This window comes from Arachis stenosperma, chromosome 4 (genome assembly GCF_014773155.1).
Source record: "Arachis stenosperma cultivar V10309 chromosome 4, arast.V10309.gnm1.PFL2, whole genome shotgun sequence".
Taxonomy (NCBI): Eukaryota; Viridiplantae; Streptophyta; class Magnoliopsida; order Fabales; family Fabaceae; genus Arachis; species Arachis stenosperma.
Window position 1 is genome coordinate 128,015,810 of NC_080380.1, and position 17,957 is coordinate 128,033,766.

Genomic DNA, 17,957 nt, shown 5'->3' on the forward strand with positions numbered 1-17,957 from the left:
AGTATGGAGTGCAGGCACATATGCAAACCTAGAGTAATGTAAATATAATAAACAATCATGACTTTAAAAACTCAAATATTTAAAAGTTGCTAAAAGTATAAATAATACCTTACAAGCCAATTTTGCAGGTTCCAATCATCATCAATAAAGTGAGCTGTAATCGCCATATAGCCTTTGTTTTGACAATTAGCACTCCACATATCAGTAGTTATAGCAATGCGGCTTGAATTTTTTCCCAACAATTTTAGAAGCTTTGCCTTTTCAACTTCATATATCTTCTCAACATCACTTCTCAGTGTATTTCTTGTATAAAATTTGAACAAAGGTTGAGTCTCAGCCATAAACTCATGAAAACCTTGTTGCTCAACAAACGACATAGGGTGTTCGTCCCTAATAACCCATCTTGTTAATGCTCGTCGTGCTCCCTCTTGACTAAATGTGAAGTTTCCAACCAAAAGTGAATTCATTGGCCTTCCTGTTCCTGTCGAACCTGATGATTGCTGCATTGTTTTCAATATTGATTGCTTTGGTCCCTTGACAGTACGAATCGGGCAAATTCTAATGTGATCATGCAAGTGCTTAGTTCCTTGCTTCGTGTCACCTCCAGTCTTTCTTTCGCAATATTTACATATTGCCTTCCACTTTCCATCTATTTGCTCTCTCCTAAAATGTTTTCAAGCCTCAAAAGTTAATCCTTTTTTGTTAGGACTGTTTTCCACACTTTGGCTAACTTCTTGCCTTCCCTTTTGTGTCTCTTCTTGTCCTTCCTCTTGTGTTCCTTAGACATGTGCTTCAATTGCTTGACCCTCGGCATCTTGAGTTGGTTCTGTCTCATTATTATTGTCAACAAGAGTCGAACTTAAACTATCCATCCTATACAGTAAGATTTAATACAGAAACACTAAATTAAAATTCAATACATAAACACGAAATCAAATATTATTAAGTGCCTTTTTCGTTAACTTCTTCTCATAAAGAAACAAATTATTAAGTGCCTTTTTCGTTATTGTACTTTTCTAATTCAATATAATTAATCCCGCACCAGGAAACAGCATACTACTAATTTGTGGCTCAAAAAATAAACTTCAGGAAAATAGTATGATCTTTAATGATTTCTATAATATAGAAAAATATCAAACATGTGATGTTATGGATTACATACACATGCAGTAACAGTTTATAGAGCTTGTGTTTTGGTCATTTTTTGAAGTCAGATTGCTTATTTTACATCCCTTAAGTAATCAATATTCTAAAGATCTCACTTAGTATTTTTTGTTTTTCATCATCTCATTTTGGCCAGCTAACCTTTTAACCATTTCTAACTTCAGCTAATCAATCCAAATGCCAAGATAGCTTAATTTGGAGGAACCACTGGGAACAATATATTCCAATTTCAGAATTACAAGAAAAAAACCTATAAAGAAAATAATTAAAGACAAAACGCCCAAAAAAAAAGATCTATGCTCTAACTTGGATTAAAACATAATTTCAAATTACTAATTACATCACTCTCGAGGATTGAAACCTATGTATTACTTTCTTCCAACCACATGCAATCAATCACATTTTGCATTACAAGGGGAGTTTTCTTAAATCCGTGTACATACATATTAAAGTCAGAAATTACAACAGGTGAAAACTTAAGTTTAGAACTAATACTATACTGAACCTAATTGCAATCAAAACTCATAACTAACACTTACTACAACAAACAGAAAACTTGAAACTTGAGGCCTGAAACACACTTAATCCTTGTACTAAAGTAGCTCAACCAATAAATTAAGCACAATAACAAGGTGAATCAGCTTTATGTTTAGTTGATTCATGTATCACCGTTTTGGGTTATAATTCAATATATAAATGGTGCAACAAATCAGAATTTTTTATTCTACAAAATATAAATTATTAATACAGAATAGCATAGCATAAACTCATCAACAGGCAACAGCTAATAAAATCAGAATTCAGAATTAATGGAATATAAAAAAATTAAAGTATGAAAATAATGAAAAAACAGCCACCAATTATCAGAAATTCATAGAACAAAACATCCATTAAAAAAAACAACAGCCACCAACTTCAAAAAATCAAAATCACCATCAAATTCATGAAAAAAAGCAAAAACCTAAACTGAAATCCCAAAATACAAGAAGAAAAGGAGAGAGTAGTGAATCTTACCAGGAATAAGAGAGAAATGGCTGAAGAGGTCAGAAACGCCGTAGACGAGAAGAGCGGCGAACGACGGGAAGACGGCGAACGGAACAGGGCGCACGGGGCGGTGCGGTGATGATGCAATATGGGCCGGCTGAAACGAACAATGACGAGGCCGTGACGATGGTGGTCGGAGGTTGCTGGCTGGGAGCCTGGGACGACGGAGAGAATGCAGAGATGAAGGAGAGTTAGGGTTAACTGGGAACTCGAAGGTTGCGGCACTCTCTGTTGGAAGTGGGAACTGGGAATTGGGAAGAGGAGTTAGGGACTTAGGGTTAACTTTTGTATATATATATGCAAAGTGAAATTACTTAAAAACCAAAATAAAAATTAAATTCATAAGGATATTTAAGTAATTTAATATATTTGGGGATTGTGGAGAATACGGGGACGGGGACGGGGATCCCCGCATCTGCTTCGAGGGAATTTTGTCCCCCATCCCCGTCCCCGCAGGAAAAATTCCCTGCCATCGGGGCCCCATTCGGGGCGGTCCCCGCGGGGATCCCCGCTTCCTGTGGATTTTTGACACCCCTATATATATATATATATATATAGAGAGAGAGAGAGAGAGAGAGAGAGAGAGAGAGCAAAACTTGATACTAGTCTAACGAAAAAGTACAAACTTTAGTTTATTGTTTACCTATACTTTTTTAACTGATAATAATGAGACGCAACACGAGTTTCTTTGCACATAACAATTAGGCTGTATTTGTTTGAAGAGACAGAATACTAAAACAGAAATACTGAGACATAAAATTATGTTTGGCAGAGGAGACATGGACAGAGACAATGTGTCCAGAGACACTGAATTAGTGTATTTTGTGTCCATCTTGACAGGAAGAACACGGAAATACTAACAAGGAACACAACTTATTTTATATTTTTCTTTCATTATTCTTGTTAATTTTTCATAATTATATTTTTTATTGTTATATTTTTCATCTCAAATTTTTTGAATGAAAAAAATAAAAATAAATTGAATTTTCATAATTTGTTCTAGTTTATCACCAAACAGAATATAAGAACACAAAATTTTGTATCTCTGTCCATCAGTGTCTTATCTTGTCCTGTTTTTAAAAACAAACGCAGTCTTACTGTACAATACAGTTAAGTGGATGTAATTCAACCTTAAAAATTTTCAGAGGACTATATCAAGATTTACACCGACATGTGAAATTTGAATACATCACACAATAGTCGTGTTTATATAATAAACGCATTTTAAATATAATACTTATTTGATATATTTGTCTTTTTATATTGAATTATATCTTAATAAAAAATAAAAATTATTTTTTAATTTATTTAAATACATTTAAATATAATTATGTATTAGTATATTTAAGATTTTTTATTAATATATTTAAAAGGAATTTAGAAGTAATATATTGATACTAATTAAAAGTTATTTAAAATATTTTTGGCTTAATTATTCTAAAAATCTCTATAATTTTATTGAATTTTCAATTGAATCTCTATATTTTTGTTTCTTTTCAAGTATGTATATTATTTAAATTTTTTCAATTAAGTTTCTGTTGACGTCAAACGTATAAAAAATGTTAGTAAAATGTGAATTTACTTATTTACCCATATTCTATATACTTATAATATGGTTCATATGAAATGAGGATTTCTTCCTTTTTCATTTCTCTTTTTTTACAGTATCTGAAATATATATGTAAATATCAATAGAACATAAGATTGCCACAATAAATAAAAACAGAGATAAAGAATAGAGTGAAGTTGAATATTTTACTATTGTTTTTTATCTTATGCTCAAAGATTGGGTTTGAATGATGCTGAAAAATTGAAGAATTTTTTCAATGGATTGAAAAATTATATCCATAGAAAAATTATCTTTGATAATCTTAAAACTCTTTAAGATGCATTTTTATTTAGCAAAATTTTATGAAGAACGATGGAAAAATCTATTCTCAGGAGTTTCAAAGCCAGAATTATCATACCATCAACAGATTCATATTTAAAAAAAAATCATCAACAAAATCACAGTTGATAATTTCTTATCCAAAATCAACAATTCAATTATACAAATTTCAAATTTCAGGTTCAGCAACAAAATTACGACAAATTCAAATCACAACAACAATTTTAGATCTGCAATTGGAGCTTCTGATTCAAGAACTAACTTACCTACATGCGAAGCACGAGGTCTAAATGCCGGTAATTATATGTGGTAGAGAACAGAACTGGCTGAGGAAGAAAACGACGACTACAGTGGCAGAAGTACTCAACGAGACGATGGCGCGCGACGCACGGTCAGAAATGGTGCCGTCCAAAAGGGAAGGTGGAAACAAAGGTGTGCAAGATGGCTAGTGTGGCGATAGCAAGCAGCATCAACGAAGATAGATGCATATCTAAGCGAAGGAAGTGGCGTCTCCACGAAGGAAAAGCGGACAATCGCGGCAGTAGAAGGCAGAATAGCGACACTAATGACAGAGAGCAAAACAACGATGATGAACAACGGAGGTTGGTTCCGTCGCATTCTTCTAATCGTGGCTAAGCCACTACCACTCACATCCGAGAGAAGAAACACTAAAGAAGCATTGAAGATTTAATACGTAAGGGGAGAGTTTAGACTTTCGGAGGCTGGATAAATGACTAGGGTAATTTTAAAATTTAAAAAATATTTAAGTGTCCTCAATTAAGTCTAGTATCCTCAGAAAATATTGTATTATTTTAAACATTTTTAAATGACAGAGACTTAATTGAAAAAAATAAATGGTATATAAATCCAATAAAAAATATATAAGAATTCAATTAAAAATTTTATAAAATTATATAATTAAAAAATTCAAAAAATTTAAAATATTAATTTATAATTAAATATCAATAAAATAATAAAATATTATTATATTCTGTTTAAAAAATCTTTATATTTTTATATGTTTGTGGTGTGTAAAAAAAATTTGAAGCTTGTGTAGGTATATGTATCATGTATTGATATTCATATCCATGATACTACATGCACATAGTTAAAGAATAAAGCTCTGAAGTACGGACGTTTTATTAAGTTGTGATGTCTGTATATTGGATATATTTTAGACACGACACTTATTAATATTTGTTCGATACATATGTTTGTTGTGTCCAATTGTATTTTAATAAAAAATAAAAAAAAATTAGACACGTTTAAACATATCTAAATATTATCACGTATCAGTATGTCTAATATTATTCTTAATATGTATTCTTAAAATAAATTCAGATATAATATATATTTTTATTTATTAATAACAAAATATTTTATATAACTAAAATAATATATTAAAAATAATTTAAAATATTAAATTATGTTCAAATATTAATAAAATATCAATATACATGTTCTGTGTTTTATAAAATTTTAAAAATCGTGTGTCGACGTTCGTAATGTATCATGTTCTGTGCCTAAGGAAGAAAGTTACCAAAAATAAAAAGTATGATTGAAAAAAAAACACACGGATTTATTTGGTCCCCCCTTTCCCCCTTCAAAAATTCTTCAAATTGGTTTTGTTGATTTAATTGGGTCTTTATGTTTTTGCCGCCATTGAACTTCAAGATACTTCATATTCATACATTAGCCCACTCAAACCGTTTAGGATGGCTTTATTCTGGCCCTGTACTAGTGTACTATATCAAAGGGGACAAGTTGGCCAGCTGCAACACTATTCCAAAGAGAGAACTGGCAAACTAAAGCTCATAATAATAATAATAATAATAAACGGAAAGAAAAAAATAAAATAGGAAAACGAAAATACCCTGCAAAAAAGTTACAAATTAATCGTATGGGCGTCGTCGTCTATATTCGAAATTTGGTTGAAACTGAATAATAGATAAAACTCGTAACTTTAAGTGTTATATATGTGAACGTAATATAGATAAATTTATAATACATATAGAATAGAATATAAATTATATCTTTATATTTTTAATATACTAAATTTTTTAATATTTATTTTAAATAAATTTTATTTTTATTTTTATTTTTATTTTTATTTTTATTCTTTAATAATATCAATTTTTTACGATATATAAATTATCAATTATCTTTTAATCACATCTAATTAAATTATTTTTAATCACACTACTTTTATTTTAAGTAAATTTATTTTTTTAATTTTATACTTAAAATTTTTTATTCATTATGAAATTCTTGTAGAATGAGTAATAGATAAATTTAAAAAAAATAATAATATAGTATATATACAACAAAATATAAATTATACATTTTTCTTTTTAATGTAACGAATTTTTTTAATATTTAATTTAATTTTTAATTTTAAAATAATTTTTAATTTTATTCTTCAATAATATTAATTTTTTATAGTACATAATTATTCAATTATTTTTTAATCATATCTAAGTGAATTACTTTTAGTCACATTATTTTCATTCTAAGTAAATTTATTTTTATTTTTAATTTTATTTTTTAAAAATTTTTACTCATCATAAAATACTTGTAATTGGCTAATAGATAAACTTTTGAAAAAGAAAAAAAAAACATGATACATATATAATAAAATATAGATTATAATTTTTAAATGTATCGAACTTTTTTAATGTTTAATTTAATTCAACTCTATTTTAAATTTTAAAATATAATTTAATTTTATCTTTCAATAATATTAATTTTTTATAATAAATAATTATTCAATTATTTAAAAACCCATGACAGAGATGAAACGAAAATAAAAAACATTTTTTTAAATGGATTATGGGTGCTTAAGACCCAACCCGAATCCAAGCCATATTTTGGCAGGTGCAAATTTGTTATTTTTACCGGATATTATTTTTGGATTAGCCTAGGTTATGCTTCAGGTTGCCCGTCCCATTTTCGAAGTTATTTTTTATAATAAAAATATATTTTTTAAAATAAAATTAATAATATCATATTATACTTTTATACTTTAATTAATATTTTTATATTATACGGTATTATTTTTATTTTGAAATAATTTATTTTAGTATAAATATGATATAACATTTGTCAAATTTAATTTTTAAAAGTAAAAGTTTATTATTTTAGTATATAAAATTTAAAAATTTGATAGACTCGGTGTGTAATACTAACACCCTAAATTAAATCCTAATCTCGAAGACTTTTGGATAAGGTATCACTCATTTGGGAAGCAAATATTCCTCAAGCATCAAACAAGAAAGAGAATGAATATGCAACAACACTCGAGTAAAATACATGACGACTAAAAGAAGGAAATGAACACACATAAGCAGGTTCTAGCAAATAAAAAAATAAATAAAACAACAAAGTTCCCATGAGTAATGTTACTAGCAGAAAAAGAAATGCTAAACGAGAAATAACTAGGAAGAAAACCCAACACGTCCTAACCAAGTTCTTCGAAGAAGCTCTCATCCTTGTATCATATTCTATCCTTCATCTGAACCCTTCAGTTTTTCATGAATTGGACTACTAACAATCCTCTTCTAACACTTTTGCGCCGATGAAGATCCTATTCTGCTATATGGGATGAACTAGAATCTGATGTGGCGCTGAGATGGGAAAATATGGCACGTACTTCACTTTCATCTGAATTAAGGTTGACCACCTCGAGTGATGGTGCTGGAGTAGTTATGACCGGCAATTGGGGGATTTCTTCTACAGAACTTCGATCTAAGTAGATAGTCTGGACCACAGTAGTAGTGGTTGTAACTATCCACGCCTGGTTTGAGGGATCGTACTCAGAAGTCACCGTCGGGAGGCTTTGCGTTGTCTCCATCCGATGTGCCATGTTCCTGTGGAGATAGTATGAAAAAGAAAAAGGAGTGAGAACTAAAAAGATCTCAATAGGAGTGCTAAGTGACACCTCCATATCTACCATCATACTTTTTTTTGGTACTTTTCTTTTCTTTTTCAAGATCATCTCGATTGATCACCTGTCCTGATCATATCAATATCTTGTCTTTGGCATCACCTTTCTTGCCGAAAGATCATTCACTTAGTTCGATTTACAATCAAAATTATTTAGACATTCACAAGAAGAGAATGCAAAATGAAATATATGTGCATATAATGATGATAAAGAGGGCATGTAAAATAATGATATCATTTTAATAATAATGATGCATAGGATAGACATGTACCACAGTTATGAGAACCGAATCGGTAATCAATTCGGTTATAGTCACTAGTTCATTTACCCGGTTAATCCGGTCATAATTAAAAAATATATAAAAATATATAAATAAAATTAAAATAATGTTTTAAAACTTCAAATACAAGTCTTTACAAATATTAATTAACATAATAAACTAATCTCTAGTACAAAATACTGTCTCAATTTAAATAAACAAAAGCAATCAAAAGATAACACATTTTTAAAATACAAGTCTTTGCTGATGATGCTTGTTCTTGAGATAGTGGTGTTTCTGATGAAGACATTTTTAAAATTCTAGCAAAAGAAACTGATTTTTTAATCAACGCTGCACCAACCACCAAAGTTCACTAATGATAATCAACAACAAATTCAACTATTCAACTCTGTTATCCAGCAACAAAATTCAATCTAACGATGTTATCGAGCAACAAAAAAACTTGCTCAAGTTTAGCTATAATTATAAAAAAAATCAAATACAGCATCAACAACCACCAGATTCAACAGCAATTCTAATTAAATTTCCTCAAGTTCAACAACAATTATAATTTATTCAAGTATTTATCTCTGTTATCCAGCAACACAATTCAATCAAATGATGTTATTCAGCAACAAAAAAATTTGGTCAGGTTCATCAACCATTGTAAAAAATCAAATACAACAGCAATAACCACCAGATTCAACAGCAATTCTAATTAAAATTTGCTCCAGTGCAACAACAATTTCTAATTTATTCAAGTAATCAACTCTGTTATCCAGCAACAAAATTTAATCCAATGGTTATCCAGCAACAAAATTCAATCTAATGGTTATCCAGCAACAAAAAATTTGCTCCGGCAACAACTGTAAAAAATCAAATACAACAGCAACAACCACCAGATTCAACAACAATTCTAATTAAAATTTGCTCAGGTTCAACATCAACTCTAATTTATTCAAAATTGACACTGAGCTAGTGAAAGAACAGGGTCGAAAATTCGAAGGGAGCTCACCCAGTTGACTGGTTCTGAGACTGCGATGAAACAAGAAGACAACGACCACCACCACCCGCCGATGGAGAAGATGCTGCTTGACTGATTCCGTTTGCTTCTACCGCCGACGAACGCAGGGCACGAGACCGCGACGACGAGCTTATGAGTGCGAGACCGAGAGAGTGACGAGGTGACGCTGTGAGAGACTGAAAGTGACAACTGACGAGGTGAGGTGAGGCCCTGTGTCAAGAGAGAAGAGAGATGAGGCTAGAGTTGGGGGGTTTCCATTCAGATTACTAGATTAGGTTTGATTAGGGGGGGAGGGGGACTTGAACGACACCGTTTTTTAGGCAAAAACTAAAATTAAAAAAAAAAAAAACAAAAACACAACCCAGATCGGGTTGCATTAACCGGCAGGGTCAAACTAATTTCTACCGGGTTTCATGTTTATCCGGTTTGATAATTGTCTCGACCCAACCAAATAACCGAATGACTGAATTTTCGATGAAACCAGCCAAATTTGATAACTATGACATGTATTGTCTAATTAAAAAGATAATAATAATAATATAAATGATATAAATAAAAAAATAGTGTAATATCTATTTTTAAAAAATATAATGATAACAAAGTATATTAAATAATCGAATAGATTTTATAAAGATGCATGTACTCTTGGCTTAAATAGCATGTAAGGTAGTGGTAATAATTATAAAAACAGTGTCAATCAAAAAACATAAAAATATATATGTACTCTTATTAAAACAAACTTTAAATAATGATGGGTTTGTATATAAAAAAAACTTGGATGATGAACATAACTTATGTGTATAAAAAAAAATAGAATAATGCCATAAAAAAATAATCACGATAAAAGGACAAAGACATTATATAATAGTGATAAGATAAACATAAAGCATGCTAAGCATATAAAGTAAAAAAACTCTTGATTGGAACTTACTGGTGGATATGATTTTTAGAAGAATGAGGGAGAAGATTAGCATTTTATTTACTCCTATTTATATAGTTTTGATGGTAGATATAAATGGAGTATTTTAAATTTAAAAAAGGAAATTAGAGTGGTTATTAGACTCTTCATAAATTTAAAATTCAAAATTTATCTTCTAACTGATTTTTAAATTTTAAATTAATTTTTTTTAAAAAAGGTAAAAGAGAGGGACGGCTGTTATACGATGAGCTTTTACTACTAAATTCGGATTTAATTAAACTCCAATCCGTCTTCTCCATGAACACTTGTAATAGAAATAGAGTGCAAGAGAGGGGTACAAGATACTTAAGTTGCGTTTGATTCTAAAAATAAGATAAGATATTAAGAACAAAACATAAAAGATTTGAAAAAACATAGAAGACAGAGATAGAAACAAATAGAATTTTTATATTTTATTTGGTAATAAACTAAATCAAATTATAAAAATGTAATTTACTCTTATTTTTTTTCATACAAAAGATTTGAAAAAAAATATAGTGATAAAAAATATAATTATGAAATTTAATGAGTATAATAAAAAAATAAATAAAAAATAAGTACTATTTTTTGTTAATATCTTTATATTCGTTCTATAAAAATATAATATCTTTATCTTTATCTCATCTGTTAAATATAATTTTATATACTATATTTTTATCTTAATATCTTGTATCTATAAACAATTACATAGTTACTTCGATAGATATCCATTATTATTTTTATATAAAAAATACTTTGTTGGCAGTTAATTACAAGTTTATAACAATTAATTAATATTAAATAAAATAAATATTGACTATTTTTAGTTAATTTATTTTAATTATCAAATATTTTTGTTTAAATAAATGATCAGCTCATTATAAGGTTATTATTTAAAAAAAAACATATAAAAAAAAGCAAAACCCCATCTCTATTCTTATGCTACGTCATTTCTCTTTGAGAAATTATTAATTGCTTATTATAGAACATGAGATTGTTAATTTAAAAATATTTGAAAAATAATAAAAAAAATAGTTTAAAATTTAAACTTATTTTATTTTATATTTTTAATTATTTTTTATTTTATTTATATTTTTTAATTACTGTGAAAACAACTGAATAATATTACACATAAAATTTTAAATCATAAATTAAATAATGGAACTTTAAATTATTGTCTTGTTGATATTAGTGTCGTTGGTTATAGGACTAATCAAGGTGGAATTAGCTAGGTATAAGGCAACATGGATTTTAATCAAGGTGGTATTAAAGGACTAACCTTATTAGTGAAAGCAATAGAATACTAATTAATGTTAGTTTAAATATAAACTAAATAAAAAATATTAATAATCAAATATGTCTTATAGTCGTAAATTTCCATCATTGACTCGTTGTACATGTTACGTTGGCATGGATGATTTGCAAGATTAGTAAAAGAATGAACCAGCATATAATTCAAAGCTCTGCATGTGGATCCAATTAAGTTTATTATCAAATCCAAATCTGGTCACGACGTGGTGAAGCCACCAGCATAACATTTACTGTTTTCTTTAATTAATTAATTAATTAATAATTATTTGTTTCCACATGCGACATATGGGAATCTATGATATATTGAGCTTCTGTTCAAAGAAATGAAATTCTTTCTTAACTTAAATAGAAACAATACGACAAAGGATTCATCTAGAAAGAGATGGATTTACACATTAGAGCAAACCGAGACTCCACTATGACAGATCCATCTTAATTATATATATATATATATATATATATATATATATATATATATATATATATATATATATATATATAAAAAGATGGAATTCCAAAATCTCTAATTAATTAGCTATTACATATTTGTAAATATTTATATATGATATTTTATACAATTATTCAATAAAATTAGCCGTACTAAAATAATCAAATATCTTATAATAAAATATTTAAATTTATTATATCAAAATAATCAAATTTATTTATAACAATATCATCAAAAATTTTTTTATAAATATCAAATATCAACTATATATTTCTATATTTATTAAATAAGTTATAGAACCAAATTTAGTTGGCTTTCGCAGATCATCCAATAATAGACGATATTAAAGTATTTAATTTTAATGTACGATAAAAAATGTTAAATAGCAAAAAAAGAATATAACAACTAAAAAAGGGTCTTGGGTAAACTATGAAAATAATATCCAAAAATTTATATTTTTTATAAAAAATATGAAAGATACGAATAATAAATAAGTTTTTGAATAATTTCAAAATAATTACAAAAATAACCAAAATTATCATTGTTTAACAAGTGGAAAATAAATCTTATATTTAGTAAATATCTTGGTCATTTGATCCAAGTTTTTATAAAAATATTTGGATAACTATATAATTTAAAAGGTGCAGATAAAAAATTAAAGCAAAATTTGATTTTATATTTTTATTTTTAAACAAATTTTAGGTCATTTATAAAATAATAAAAGTTAATTTTCTAATATTATTTATAAAAAATTATATCAAAATTAATCTCTAAATTTTTTGAGAATATATTTATTATTTGAGTATTTAATTACATTTTAAAATATTTTAAGAACTTGTTTTTATTCATGTTTTTTGAAATTATTTTTTTATCAATTATATAAAAATTTTGGAATATCAATTTGATAGTTTATCGAAAGAGACTTATATCAATGTGAACTTCTTTAAGATTTTCTATAAGAAAAATGTATTTTAAGTTTTTTTTATTGTGGAACTTAGTTAATGTAGATGGGTACACTCCTATATATCTATCACACAACTTCTTTTCTTTTTCTTTTTCTTTTTTTTTTTTTTGTGGCTAACTTTTTTTTCCATATAGTACCAAGTTGTTTTCCCTTTTGCCTTTCTTGGAAGGACAATTCCTTAACCAAAACCGTATTGCTTGCTCAGTGCAATGAGCCAAATGAGCATTCTGAAAAATACCCCATGTTCCATTGTTCCACTTACAATAACTAAAAGTCTATTGTTTTTATTATACTACTTTTCAACATCTGAGAATGTATAACAAATTTTTATTTCTATGTTAATGTTAGTTTCTGCACTCATGTTAATGTTACTCCAACATACTATTTCATTGGATGCTGTAATTGTTTGTTTTCCTATGATGTTACATGATAGGATGAAATCAGATGTATGCTGAGAAAGAACCTGAGTTTAAGATCCTAAAAGAGACAAGGATTTTCTCAAGGGGAATCTCACATAAGTGGTAGTGTGTGTGTGAATCCTTTTAATTTGTTTAATAAATGTAACACAAAAAACATTACTTTGGGTTTGGTAGGTAAATGTCATGAAATTGAAATCAGAAGCTTCATTCACTAACTGGGAACTTTCCAAATTAGTGAATATATAATGATGCAAAAGTATTAGATTCTCTTATCTTTATTTTATTTATTTAGTTTATTTGATTCTTATTTATCAGCATCTAGATAAAAACGATTAATTTTCATATTTATTATTTAAAATTTTATTTTAATCGTGACTTTAACAAGGCATGGTCATGTACAAAATAAATTTTCCTGGAAAGATTCTAATTCTATGCAAATCAAGGTTTCAGGGTTGTAAAGTTATGATGATGATGATGATGAAAAGACTCTAGCAGTGTTTTTCTTCTTTTCTTTTTGAAATGTAGTAACCTATACAAATTTCACATATTAAAGTTTAGACTAAACTGTTTATATATTAATAATTTTTGTGTGAAATATGAGAATATTTGGTCATTTTAATATTTTATACTGTTATAATAATAACATAATTTCATAATAAAAAATGTTATTTGTATACTAAAATCAGTCACTAAAATTAGCTATTAATATATTTGTGTATAAATACATGTGTAGTTTAATTTATTTTCAATGTATATTTATATTTTAACATGTATTTTATACTGATGGTTGACTTTAGTGGCTAATTTTAGTGTACACGTAGCATTACTCTTCGATAATAACATATCGTATTATAATTTTCTTTTCAATTTTTCAAAAAATAAAATATTAATGAAATGTTATAAATATATTTTTTTAATTATATAAGGATAAAATGTCAATAACATTTTATACAAAACATCACTGCAGAATTATAAAATCCACAACAACCTATAACACACATTTTAGGTTATTTTTATGGCATTTACCTCTAGTGTTCTAATATAAAAAAAATTCTAAAGTTTACCCAGTAACTTTTTCTTTTCCACCACCTTATATTACTATATTAGCCCCACTTTTATTGTATCATTTATTCCAAATTGCCAATCTCTCTCTCTCTCTCTCTCCAAAAAAGGCAGCCCCTACTAGAGTACTAGTGTACCACCAATTCCAAAATCATCGCTTGGTTTTTTTCTTCCCCACTCTGAATTTATAAGACAAAAGCAAAGTGATGCCAAAATAATGAAGAAAGAAAGTGTCATTCCTCAAATTAACATGACATAGATACATAGTAGGAGCAAAACACAAAAACAAAGGGAAAGAGAGAGTGGGGGAATAATGGGAAATTACAGGTTCAAATTATCAGACATGATCCCAAATGCTTGGTTCTACAAGCTTAGAGACATGAACAAATCATCATCATCATCATCATCAAGAAAGCAAAAATCACAAACTCCTCCTCTTCCTCCTCCTCCATCCAACAAGAAAACCCAACCTTCTTCAACAACCTCGAATTCAACAAAACCAAAGCAGCAATTCAACAACACCACCACTCCAAGAAAGTCCTATTACTTTACAAGACAACACACCACTTCCCCTCAGCAACAACCAAGAAAATCATCATCAAAACAGAGACCAACAATAAAGACTAGTAGAAGAACAACTACTCCAAGACTTTCTTCTTCTTCTTCTTCTTCTTCTAAGTTTCTTGTTATCAATGTGACGCCTACGATTAACACTACTACCTCCGATGGTGAATCAGAGTTCCAAGCAGAGCCAGAATTCAGAACAGACCGTGTTCTTCACACCGACTCTAATTCTAATTCCTCCTCGCTTGATGACATCATCATTGATGTCGACAACAACTCCATTTCCACAACAAAATCTGACATTAACAACAACAACAACAAACATCTTCCTCTTCCTCCAATTCTCACCAAACCAAAGAACCAACAAGAATCTAGAAACAAGAACAAGAACGCCACCACCCCGTGTTCTAGAAGATTCTCCGTTAGCTCAGCCGCAGGGGCCAGGAGGCTTAGGATCAATTCTCCCAGAGCTTCCGGAGCAAGTTTCCGGAAACTCCATCATCAGGCGGACGCGTCAGGCGGCCAAAGAAGCACTACTTCTTCGGCGGTTACTGCCGCGTCCGCCGGACGAGGGAGGAGTGTTTCGGGAAGCTTTGCGATAGTGAAATCATCGTTGAATCCGCAGAGAGATTTCAGAGAATCAATGGTGGAGATGATTGTGCAGAACAACATAAGGAGTTCGAAGGATTTGGAGGATCTTCTTGCTTGTTACCTAACTCTGAATTCAGATGAGTATCATGGCTTAATCATCAACGTCTTCAAGCAAATTTGGTTTGATTTAACTGATAATAACAATATCAATTACATGTACCAACGACAAGAATAACAATATTTTATCTTTTATAGATTAATTCCAAAATCAAAATTTTCTCATGTGTTTAATTTCTTTACTTTCATAATACAATTTTATTGAGGTCTAGATATATAATATTGGTTAATTGAGTTAATTAAATGGACATTAATTTAGTCCTAGCTCATTATTTGAGCGGATAAATATACTTGAATTATCATACAGCACGGTTAAAGTTAATGGAACACCGAGAGAGTGTTTAATTTGTGTTTTTATTTTTAGTATTTTTTTAAGAAAAAAATAAAAATAAGATAAAAATAGAAACAAAATTTTATTGTTTTTATTTTTTTTTCATAAAATTCATAAAAAAATACAAACTAAATACACCCTAATAATATTTAGAAGTTTTCATATAGCATGGTATGTAGGAGTGTTTATGAGCCCTGTAAAATGGGTTTGTTTTAACTCAAATTCGACCTTAAATTACACATGGATTGGATGAAGTCGAGTTCGTCTTGACTCAGATCCGACCCAAAATAATGATAAAATTTATTTTTAAAATCTTTATCTAATTTTAAATTTGATAAAATCATACTAAATTAATTCCTAAAATATTCAGGGTCGAGCCGAACTTTCGGGTCAGGTCGAGCTATGTGCACCCTAATGATATGTCTGATGGTGGTGAATGGTGATAATGAAAACGGCTAAGGAGGAGTAAAAATGAGAAGAAAGCGAAGCTGGTGATAGCGTTACTCTATGAACAAAAATGAAAGGAAGTTGACTGTTGGTCAATTATATTAAATGAATATGATTACTTGAGGATTAAATTAGGTTTAATATCGTCTTGAGAAAGAATAAAAAATTAATTTAGTTTGTTAGAGTATAAATAATATTACTTTTGATATTTTTAAAAAGAGAATTGATTTAGAATTAAAATTTGTATTGAAGTTGATTTAAGAAATAAAATCGATATCATTATTTTAGAGATATAATATCATTTTGATGAAGAACTAATAAAATTTTGTCACTTATATAATTTAAAATAATAAAATTATAATTGAAATAATACAATGTCACTTGTATAATTATAATTGATGAAGAACTAATACAATGTCACTTGTATAATTATATTGATGAAATAATTTGAAATAATATAAAATTATAATTGAACTAATACTAAGCATGGAGGAATAAATTTCATTTTTAGTTTCAAATTATTATTTTTGACATATAATTCTACAAATATTTTTGTAAAATCCAAAATGAAATAAAATTAGAACTAGTATTGAAGATGTTCTTAATATTAATTATTTTTTAATTTAAAATTTTTTTATCTTTTAGAGGAATTAGAATTTATATTTTATAATTTGGAATTAATATAATTTATTAAGATTAAGAATATATGATTTAGGATTTATAATTTAAAATAAATTTTGATATTTTATTCTTATTGTATCTACATATTATTCTAGAGTTACACAAAATTTCTCTTCCTTAGAATGGCCATCTCCTCATTCATGACTAGTTTACATTCAAATGAAAAAAAGAAAGAAGAAAAAAGAAAGGAAAAAAAATTGAATGAAGAAAAAGGAAGAGTCAGTACAATTTCACCAGGTTCAAAAGGTTTTGTCAAGGAATAATAATAATAATAATAATAATAATAATAATAATAATAATAATAATAATAATAATTAGTAACCATGATAGTTATCCGTCATATTGATATTTTTCTCAGATTCTAAATTGAAATAAAAAATGATTTAGTTAATATATATGTTTCTGTTTGACCACAATTAATTATTGGACATTGTTTTTGTTGGTGTCATCTTCCATAAGAAAAGAGACTATAGGAGAGCACAAAAAAGCAATCCGGGAAGAACAAGACACAACTGCACAAAATCGTATAATAGTTAATGTTTTAGGGGACAGAATCAGTAGCTGCAATAACTTACAACTTCTTCCATTATTAACTATGAAATTTCATTTTCTTCATAATTTTAGAAACAAATTTGAACAATGTTTGTATGTATTAGAAAATTTTACCAGAATGTTTATTAAATGAAAGGGTGGAGACCATTTTTTTTTTTTTTTGGTATGGGGGGTCATGAAATGAAAGTAAAGAGTACAACTAAATAAATTT

At 28.2% G+C, this 17,957-nt stretch overlaps 1 protein-coding gene and 1 long non-coding RNA gene across 2 annotated transcripts; one reads left to right on the forward strand and one right to left on the reverse strand.

Moving 5' to 3' along the window:
* Positions 1 to 7,381: 7,381 nt before the first annotated feature.
* LOC130973368 (uncharacterized) lies at positions 7,382 to 9,621 on the reverse strand. Its single transcript, XR_009084121.1, has 2 exons — positions 9,314 to 9,621; positions 7,382 to 7,962 (listed from the first exon to the last, which is right to left on the reverse strand). It is a non-coding gene; the product is annotated as an uncharacterized LOC130973368 (long non-coding RNA).
* A 4,926-nt stretch (positions 9,622 to 14,547) lies between these two features.
* LOC130976290 (transcription repressor OFP1-like) lies at positions 14,548 to 16,653 on the forward strand. The gene has a single exon (XM_057901111.1). It carries the CDS (start codon positions 14,777 to 14,779, stop codon positions 15,851 to 15,853), a length of 1,077 nt encoding a protein of 358 aa, XP_057757094.1. The 5' UTR covers positions 14,548 to 14,776; the 3' UTR covers positions 15,854 to 16,653.
* The last annotated feature ends 1,304 nt before the right edge of the window (positions 16,654 to 17,957 follow it).

Excerpts from the sequence above, each read along its gene's own strand:
- LOC130976290 (XM_057901111.1), top strand. The coding sequence starts at position 14,777 with ATGGGAAATTACAGGTTCAAATTATCAGACATGATCCCAAATGCTTGG.